We start from the raw sequence: 11037 nt of genomic DNA, 5'->3' as shown, positions 1-11037 counted from the left end.
CTGCCAGCATTATGGTGGGAGAAAACCGGGCAGGGCCCGGGGAAAACCCACGACCATCTGCAGGTTGATGGTAAACTTACGGCCGGAGAGGAAAACAGCATGAGCTGGACTTGAACTCACAGCAGTCCCATTGGTGAAAGACTCTAGGGTCATCACACTGCGCTAGCACGCTAACCAACTGAGCCACGGAGGGTCATAAGAGTATTTAACTTTCCTTGCTCTCATTGTTTGTCAATATGCTGACGATCGACATGTGTCCGTTTGGGCGGTCAAGCATTTCTTGACATCAAAATTTTCTTTCATGAAAATGGTGTACATGTCTGTATGTCACATATGGCAAGGTTTGTCCAAAATTTGTCGTTTTCCTATGTTTGTAAAACTAGCCATGATGGTATAAGTGAACAGTTCTCCAGTATGGCTTTAAACAACAATCAAATCAATAATTTGAAAGAGTTGTTTTATGGATTATTTGCAGCTGTGAATAAAAGCCGCATGAAGATCTTCTTCACAAATGTATTGGCCTACTTCAGTCAGATCCACACAGTAATGGAGTCAGGCGGGAGCCGTAAGCTGGTTGTTGCCCCAAAGTATGCTGCAGTGTGGGATGATGTGGCAGAGTTGTGGTTCTTGGCAACACAAGGTGAGTGAGTGAGTGAGTGCTTGGGGTTTAACGTCGTACTCAACAATTTTTCAGTCATATGACGACGAAGGAATCATTAGGGTGCATGCACGTGTAATGTGCCTCCTTGTTGCAGGACGGATTTCCACCGCTCTTTTATTTAGTGCTGCATCACTGAGACGACTTACCGAAGGCAAGTAAGCCACCCCGCCCGAGCCATTATACTGATACGGGTCAACCAGTCGTTGCACTATCCCCTTCATGCTGAACGCCAAGCGAGGAAGTTACAACTTCCTCTTTTAAAGTCTTAGGTGTGACTCGACCAAGGATTGATCCTGGATCTACCGGTCCCGAAGCGGACGCTCTACAAACTGTGCTATCCGGGCCGGTAGCAACACAAGGTAGGTATGTTGTAATGATAATTGAAATCTATGGAAACATGCGCATGCTTTACATGCATCTGCTCAGTTGGTTAGTGCGCTAGCGCAGCGTAATGACCCAGAAGCTTCTCACCAATGCAGTCACTGTGAGTTCAAGTCCAGCCCAAGCTGGCTTCTTCTCCATCTGGAATGGTCTGTCAGGAACCTGCAGATGGCCGTGGGTTACCTCCCACCATAGTGCTATAAGTGAAATATTCTTGAGTACGGGGTAAAACACCAATCAAATCAATAAATAAACACATGTATCTGTTCTGCAGATAGATTCACTTCACTTTCTTGTTTTTCATTTTTGCTTTATTTATTTTATTTATTTATTTCGTGTTTTCCACCGTACTCAAGAATATTTCTCTTACACAACAACAGCCAGCATTATGGTGGGGGGGGGGGGGGTGAAGAAGAAAGATAAGCAGTTATAGTATTGGTTTAAAAGTTTTGCTTAATTTGATAACTAGGATTCTCCAACTGTTGCAATTTGAAACATAGTGTATATATATTTTACTCAGCTTTCAGATTAATGCTAACTCCATCATCAGAGTGGTGACTGTTCATGCATGTATGCAGACTTGGTATTAACGTATATGCTCAATGTTAGGCCATAAACAGAAACCCCCCAAAAAAGCAAAAACTACGATGAAATTCGTTACTGAGTATAGAGATATAAATGACCAAATTCATGGAGTACCTATATTTAAAAACAAAAGAAATTTTAAAAAAAGCCTGTTGGTGCAGCTGTGAATCTCGATATTAAGTATCAGAGAGGGGGGCCTCCATGGCTGAGAGGGGTAGCATGCCAGCGCGGCCTAATGACCTAGAAGCCTCCCACCAGTGCAGTCACTTTGAGTTCAGCTCGTGCTGGCTCCCTCTTGTGGGAATGTCTGCCATCAACCTGCGGATGGTTGTGGGTTTCCCCCGGGCTCTGTGAAATATTCTTGACAACGGCATAAAACACCAATCAAATATATAAGTAAGCATCAGAGAGCATGACATAACAAACACAAGTTATCACAACTCCGCTTTTGGTAACCACTGTTTTGGTTACCAGCCACAGCCCACACATCATTGTACACTACTGTTGACACACCCACCAAGATCAGCATTCTTAAAGTGAAAGAATCACTCCGCATCGGCCAGTGCCACCCAAATCTCAACAGCACTGTCTCGTCTGTGCCCAGTAACCTTTTCAGTGTATAGGTGAATGGGTGAAACATACTTGTAAACCTTGACCAAAATGGCCAAATCTAATCGATTTACTAGCTACATGTAGACAAGTAGAGGAAAGCTGTACATATAACATGTATACTGGGATGAGAATTTTCAACTGATGAGTTTCATTTCAGCTGATTTTAGAGTAATCAAGAGTATGTAAACCTTGACCAAAATGGCCAAATCTAATCAATTTACTAGCTATATGTAGACACGTAGATGAAAGCTGATTTTGATGGAAAAGGTTCTCTTCACGGATATATGTGTTAGAGGATGGAAAGCATGGATAATTGATTGTGGTGGAAACAGACATAGTCGCATTATTCATTGTGAGTGTAGTGAAAAAACTCCCAACTCGAATACTGGGATTGAATTTTTTTTCTAACGTGTTAAAAATACATGTTCACTGTTTGCGTGGCCTGATGGGTAGAACATTTGCCTTGAAGTTGGGAGACCTGGAATCAAACGCTGGTCGGGTCATACCAAGGATTTTGAAAGTGGTACCTGTTGCTCCCTCGCATGCTGCTCAGAACTGAGAGGTTAGAACATGACTGGTTGGCCCAGTGTCAGTATAATATGACATCATTTCTGGTACCTGCGAAAAGACACGTCAGTAGCAGCAGTACTTTGACAGGATTGTCTCCCCCTACCTTAAGCAGACACAGTACATGTATATGTACAGACATCTAATGACTCATTGTCATCATGTAACTGAAAAATTGTTGAAAAGTATGTCATAAAAGCCCAAGTATGCGTGCATTCAATACATAATATTCACACTTTCTTTTCTCACCAGCATTTGGATCATGTATCAGCATCTACCCTGAACTATTAGAGCCAGTTCTCACCAGTGAATGGCTACCAAAACTTGTTAAGGAGGTTGCCATGACAACGGGTAAGTCTGACTTTCATAAAATACCAGTACTAATATTCATTCAAGTGATTTTGTAGATGATAGAAATTCTGAAGGCCTGTGTGTATATACGGTGTGTATTGAGACATATACAGTGTACTGTGTTGTTTAAAAAAGAAACAAGTGCTGTGAAAAAAACAAACTTCATTTGCTTTGGTTTATCATGTACATTATCGTTTCAGTCAAATTCATTTATGTGAATGCTTAATGTATGTTCATATATGTCTAGCCATGGTTATCTTTTCACTTTCAGACTCAAAAACAGACTCGGAGATTAATGATGTGTACTTGACTTTGTTGAGTCAACTGTCAAGAGGTCATCCAGAGGTCAAGGAGGTGATATTGACCAATGGTGGTTTACAACTGGCCAGGTATGTGTACACATGTGTACAGGGGATTCATAGAATGGGCTTAAAATAAAATGTAATATTATAAATATAGCATGGTATAAATGTCCATCACCAACATAAATGTACGTGAAAGGCCTGGATTCTGGCTATAAGATTTATTTATTTATTTATTTATTTGATTGGTGTTTTACGCCGTACTCAAGAATATTTCACTTATACGACGGTGGCCAGCATTATGGTGGGTGAAAATCGGGCAGCGCCCGGGGGAAACCCACGACCATCCACAGGTTGCTGGCAGACCTTCCCACGTACGGCCGGAGAGGAAGCCAGCATGAACTGGACTTGAACTCACAGCGACCGCGTTGGTGAGAGACTCCTGGGTCATTATGCTGCGCTAACCGACTAAGCCACGGAGGCCCCTCTGGCTATAAGAACGGATATTGACTTTATTGATGGTGTGTACAGGTATGTGTGGAGCTAATTGTGTAGTGTTATGGTTAAACACTAAGTTATAGACAAGTTTCTAGATACCAAAGAGGGTCGCTCTGCCAATTTTAAAGGATAAGAAAATCTAAATATCTAACAAATACCATTGAAAAGAGCATGCATTTCCTCGTAGGTGCATACCATAAAAACAGTTCTAATATGTACCTCAAGTTGATAAATTATAATAAAGTCAGCACCAATATCCGCTGTGGGCGACTCCATTTTGCCTAACAGCTAGTCCTGAAGTCTTCTGTGTGGGGAGGAGAATTGCTGTCGGAAACCGCCGAAGTGCAGTTCGAATATTTCCAGTAGAACTTGGGGTCGGGAAACCGGAATGTTGGACATGGGTTCCGAGTTTACACGAACAAGCTGGCAGTTTTAACAACTCTCATTGGCTGAGAGGCAACACACCCCCAGAGTAAATTACAGCGTGTTAAAGATGGAGGACGTGATGAACTCAGCTTTGCCGTTTTCAGACTTTATGTGTATGGCGATGAAAAATCGCAAAATTTTGCAGCAGATACCAACAGATAGAAGAAAATATGCTCTTTTTAGCCTATAGTGTCATTTTTTTCTCCTCCTTTAACTTGGCCTGGTGTGTAGTAAACAGAAAAAAATTAATAAATTAGTAAGATCAGATTACATCTACATGCAATCTTCTGAATTATGTTTTTGGGACGCGACATCTAGGGCGTCAGTGACTTGCAACATATGTTTTCCAACCAGTCGCATACCAGCAGTTGTCTTTCTACTGATATCCATATTTCAGAAGGGATTTTTTACACTGTGGCAAGTAGCAGATGGTTAAGAAGGGCACTGAATATGAAGATAGGACACAGCACTGTAAATTGATCCCCATTCCTGGGCATGTACAACTTGCAATACATGTTTTCTGATCCTGCAAATGTACATATATAAGCAGTTACGTTTTTACCAATTTTTCAGAAGGCATTTATGACACCTTGGAAAGTAGCAAAGTGCCTAGAATGGCACTCAATGTAAAGAGGGGAAACAGTACTGTCGATTAACCCCCATTCCAGGGTGTCTGCGACTTGCATCATATGTTTTCCAACCCCTCGAGTATAGCAGTTATATTTTGAGTGTTACCCATATTTTAGAAGGTATTTTTGACACCGTAGCAAGTAGCAGACGTTCTAGAACAGCACTAAATGTGAAGATAGGACACAGGACTATCGATTAACCCCCATTCCAGGGTGTCTGCGACTTGCATCATATGTTTTCCAACCCCTCGAGTATAGCAGTTATATTTTGAGTGTTACCCATATTTTAGAAGGCATTTTTGACACCGTAGCAAGTAGCAGACGTTCTAGAACAGCACTTAATGTGAAGATAGGACACAGGACTATCGATTAACCCCCATTCCAGGGTGTCTGCGACTTGCATCATATGTTTTCCAACCCCTCGAGTATAGCAGTTATATTTTGAGTGTTACCCATATTTTAGAAGGCATTTTTGACACCGTAGCAAGTAGCAGACGTTCTAGAACAGCACTAAATGTGAAGATAGGACACAGAACTATCGATTAATCCCCATTCCAGGGCGTCTGTGACTTGCAATATAAGTTTTCCAAACCTGGAAATATACCCATATTTCTATAGCTTTTATAATTTAAAGATACCCGCTTTTCAGCATGCATTTTTGACATTGTGCTAAGTTGCAAGCGGTCCAAAATAGCACTTAATATAAAGATGCGACAGAGGACTGTCGATGAACCCCTATTCCAGAGCTGCTGCAACTTTTTTCGATCCATTCAATTTACCTTAAGGACTGATTATCTTTCAAACATTCGCCATTTTGAGAAAATATATTTGACGGCAGGTAGATGCGGTGTTTATGTAAATAAAGATCACATTTAACTTAAATGGGGGAACTCCGTGGCTCAGTTGTTTAGCACGCTAAGGCTGCGTAATAACCCAGGAGCCTCTCACGAATGCAGTGGCTGTGAGTTTTAAGTCCAGCTTGTGTGGGAAGGTCTGGCAGCAACCTACGGATGGTCGTGGGTTTCTCCTGGGCTCTGCTCGGTTTCCTGCCACAATAATGCTGGCCGTCGTCGTATAAGTGAAATATTCTTGAGTATGGCGTAAAACACCAATCAAATAAATAAATAACTTAAATCATAGTAAATGTCATTTATAGGACCTTTTATTACATGCCACACACATGTTCAGTATTTATTTATTGCCCAGTAGGAATACTGTGCCGACTTTACTGTACACAACATTCAACTCCATATTCGCGGATGCACGAGCTGCATTCTGGCCAATATGGTGCTGAATGTTGTGTTGGAATCTTGTGCCAACTTCACCGAGGTTACTGTAACCGTAGTCAAGTAACCCTTCTGTATCATAAACGAAGATGACATTTTATAATGGGATCATATTACTGCCTGGTTGAGTTTATTTTAAACTTCGGCCAGAAGTTTTGAAATTCTTCCTAAACCTAGCTAGATCAAATCTACTGTTAATAGTTTTCACGTCAACCCAACCTAGGAGCTGTTTTTAACATGCAGTAAATCACCTGTAATTCTTTGCTGTACGAAGTTTACAAACAATCTGATTGATGTGATTTACTGTAAATTCTTGTTTTTTTTTTTGTTCAGGTCATCAGGTTGTGCTGAACTTGAAGGAGCTTTGAGTTGCGGATGATGTTTGTTTTGTGGCCAACAAGAATAACAGCTGAATTTCAATAATTTGCACGTTAAATTTTTGGTGTCATAGCCTTGTCTGCTGAATTACTATGTAGTCTACTTTGATTCTCAGCTGGTAACAATGGCGTTCCCTTCATATTAGATGCATCTACATGTATTTTCCTAATAAATATAAATCGAACTTCAAAGGGACTTTTTGATTTTATCATTTTAGAACACATGAAGTGTCAACTTAAGATGCACTATTGTTTAATAAAGTCATTGTAGCACATGTCTTGAGGGGATCAGTGTTTATCATACGTGTCTTTGAAATGCTAGGGCACACAAAGTGTTGGTTCAATCCCAGCCTTAGGCTTTCTGAAACGTCCCTTTCTCTGTAGCTCTCAGGGACTTGGGTGTGTAAAAAAAAGTCGGCAGGGCTTGTAAGGACATTTAGGTAGCCTTTCATGAAGCTCAATGGAGATCATTTGTGTATTACTACGATGGTATACACCTTGAGCTTGCTCTGCATGTGTAAATCTGTGTGTCACATATTGGAATGCTCATCAGTTACTTGCCAAAGGTCAGTGGTTTACTCCAGGTGCTCCAGTCGTGGATCGGATCATACCAAAGACTTTAAAAGAGGAAGTTGTAGCTTCCTTCCATGGCGTTAAGCATTATGGAGATAGTGTAACGACTGGTTGACCTGTATCAATATAATGGCTCAGGTGGGCGGCTTACTTGCTTTTGGTAAGGTGTCTCAGTGAAGCAGCACTAGATAAAAAGAGCGGTGGAAATCTGTTCTGCGACATGGAGGCACATTACACATACATGTAAAAACCCAAAGCACTCGCTACAGCTACTGCCCATTACTGTGAGCCAGTCGGAGCGTATGTGTGATGCCAACAAAGTCACACGTAAAACAAGCAACCAGTCAAATCCATTATGACAGTAAATCGCCTATAATTTTATGCAATTTTTCATCAACTGATTGCCCTGCTGTACAAACTATAGCACAAAAGGGTAATTTGTTGGTGAAAAATCACATAATCATGTGATTTGCTGTAAATTATGTAATTTATCAATGTAATTCAGCAGGGTAATCATAATTCCACACAATTTTAAGTAATTTACTGTATTTTTACTGTTTTAACTACCACACTATTACAAGTCCATGAAAGCAAAAAACATTTTTGATAAAATACATTTTATTCCATTGCAGTTTTGCAAAAAGCACAATCTAACAAAACACTTTGGACTATCAATGTTGTTCCTACGTGCTGACAATTTACATTGATTTGACACTTGTGCCAACAGTTATAGGCTCACAAGTTCACTAGTGGCTGCGTCCAATGTACTAGCACTGATTTACCTTTACAGTCGCTTGATAGTTTCAAAAGCTGTCAAAATGACAAATTGGTGCCTTAAAAAATGGCCACGGTACAAATACTACAAGAGACGGGTGAAGTTACAATCTACCAGCTCGCCAGACAATAAATGAGTGACAGATATTACAATAAAATGCTTTGTTATTCAGCAGAGATATTTTGTACTATTGAACAGTAATTTTCAATCAATGCGAATTGAAGTTCCCAGTATTTCATCCCTAATACTAAATTCCAAAAGAATTCAAAAAGAAATACTCACATGTATGAGCAATTGATAAATTAGGGAATATCTTGGATATTACTGGCAACTTACATAAATCCTTATCTTAAAAACATTTTTAATTAATATATAAACAAAGAAAATCATACATAGAAAATGAAAGTACATATACACTTACAGTATGTCCATATGTGGTTCGATGAAATCTGCATCCTTGTCCAGATAAATGTCAAAAGGGCTTTCATTATAATACGTTATTTTTATGTAATCGAATGTACATGGAAACCTCTTGTTTTCTGAGCATCTACCGGGAATGTTAGCTCTAGACAATAGTTGAGCATTGTGGCCCCCTCATCTTTGACACCAAGACAACCTTATAAAGCATTGGTACCCCAAAACTGAGCTACATGTGTTACTATGGAACATTTCCCACCTAAAGTAATTCAGGCCAAGGCTGATAGGTTTCTTTTTGATTCTTTCCTTTGCAGTCATTTGTGGGAGAAACTGGGAACGTAATGCTCATGTATATTACAGGGAACAATGGTTCATCCAGCTTGGACCTGAGTCACTATTGCACGGGAAATGGTATCCTGTTAAATGAAAGGACTCTTGATTCATTACATGCTGCATGATGGGATACCATTATATGACAGTTTGGTCATAGTCTTAGGTGAATTAGTGACCAGCCTGTTGTATCTACTCAAAAATTAATGACATTAATGAAAACAATAAAAGTTAATGGCTCATACATACTCTTGAAGCTGAAACTCAGCTCAGAGCTACATTAATTTTCAAAATTAGTCCATAGATTCATATTCAATAAAAAAATAAAACTAATAAATAATAGTTCACTGATAATTTCATGGGACTGTAAATCATTGCAAAATTAGTAATGATGAATTTAACTTATAAAAATACAGGTCTGTATGCATGAGCTTGTTCCAAAGACGACATATACATCAAAAAATAAGCTCAAGCGATGGCTCATTTGGAAAATTGAATTCAAAACATCAGTTGGAACATCCAGACATATGGGTACGTATAACCATACAAAATCATGTCTGAGATGTCTTGTCCATTGATGCTGTCATGTTTTTTTCTCTAACATTTCTATCCCTAGGCTAACCTGCATAGGCTTGGCACAAAGTCTGCATATAAAATGTATAAAAGTTGTGTGAATTATGCGGCTCCATGTTACCCCGCCAAGGAGTTTCTCCGATCTCCCTGTGGGGCGTGGGGCAAGTGAATTAGAATGAACACCGGGGCTGGTTGTTCGAATGCTGATTGGATGAACAAACCACTGATAGTATGTATTACATTTATGGGCAATACTGTACTTTAATATATGAGAAAAGAAAGCACCACCCAAATGTCCAAATAATTTTTAAAGAGATGCATGGCAAGAAAAGTAGGAATTTGCTTACAATTTCAGTGTTTCAAGCTACCGATATACCTCTTATCACAATAATTAACCACCACAAAACACAGAAAATAGGTTGTACAATACAGGATAAACCATGAAGGAAACGCTCTGTGGCTCTATTCACCGGCCTTGATCAAGGGGAGGCAAATCCTGCCATACATGAAACAATAGAGAGGTCGGTCTTCATTCCACTGCTAGAAGATTTACTATCTTTTGTAGAAAGCTGACAAAGCCCCTACCACAGCAGAATGCCAGTGTTGCTGCAACATGAGGTTCATATTTCATAACCTGCCTTCAAACAACAAGCCCCAGGAGGTAAATTTCTAAAACTAATAGTGATTGGCAAGTTAAATACAGACAAGATCATGTTCAATAAGTCACAAAATGATTTCGGTCTAAACTACAAGTGCTAACATTCATAATCATGAATTTATTTCCATTCGGTTAAAAATTACCCAAAAAAAAAAAAAAAAAAAAATCCCAAGAAATTTTTAAAATTTGGGAGTTTTTTGCTTCTTGCTTTGTCATCAATTCAAAAACTTCATGATTTATTTACTCTGATAACACTTCTGTCTCATAAAGTACACTTTTTTCTCTCGCATCGTCATGATAGTTTGCACAAACAATTTGACATAATTCTTTATCTTCAGAACGTTCATTTTGTGAGCTCATCTGTGGCTGAATACAATTTACATGTACTGTAATACCAACTGCTGCAAAACTACTTTGGCCTTCTAACTATCAGCACAATCGCTCGCAGCAGATTTCAAACACCAGTGTCTCTTTTATGTCAAAATATGTCATTAAAGGCGTTGTACGAAACACTTAAAACTTTACAAAGGATATCAAAAGGATAAAAAAAGAGAGACTGTGGACAAACATTTTAAAAACTGACTGAGCAAAAAAACTAAATAAAAAAGGAAGCAGGCAGTTTGGGCAGACTGCTATCACTCTGTCACTGTCTTGTTCTTCTCTGATCAAATTCACAACCTTCTCCTTAGTGAACAAATTTGCATAGCATTTAAAAAGCACTGGCAACAAGATGGCTACTAATTGAGGCAGAGGGTAATAACACTTTACACCTCTCTCTTCTGTTTCAAGAATTACTTCAGACTCTTAGTATTAAAATAAATACAACTGCCACTCAAAACAATCACTTGAGTTCACTATGCTGAGCAAATGCATATGCAGGAGTAAAAGCGGGTAGCAAACATATAAAGCTTCGAAGTGTCAATGGTCATTCAGCACAAAAACTAGACAGCATACAGGGTCAATTTACATTATTGGGGGGGGGGGGGACAATCTGATCAAGAGTTAGATCCATACAGTGTTAAAGTGTTTAATTAGG

General features: G+C 39.4%; 1 protein-coding gene across 1 annotated transcript; it reads left to right on the top strand.

The window, feature by feature from the left end:
* The first annotated feature begins 487 nt into the window (after nt 1-487).
* On the top strand, nt 488-6855 carry LOC135474094 (neurochondrin-like). Its single transcript, XM_064754096.1, has 4 exons — nt 488-640; nt 3059-3157; nt 3429-3546; nt 6632-6855. The coding sequence occupies exons 1-4, from the start codon at nt 493-495 to the stop codon at nt 6675-6677; spliced, it is 411 nt and encodes a 136-aa protein (XP_064610166.1). The 5' UTR covers nt 488-492; the 3' UTR covers nt 6678-6855.
* Nucleotides 6856-11037: the final 4182 nt, after the last annotated feature.

The sequence above is a fragment of the Liolophura sinensis genome, chromosome 8, assembly GCF_032854445.1.
Source record: "Liolophura sinensis isolate JHLJ2023 chromosome 8, CUHK_Ljap_v2, whole genome shotgun sequence".
Lineage (NCBI taxonomy): Eukaryota > Metazoa > Mollusca > Polyplacophora > Chitonida > Chitonidae > Liolophura > Liolophura sinensis.
This window is presented reverse-complemented; position numbering and strand designations above follow the sequence as displayed.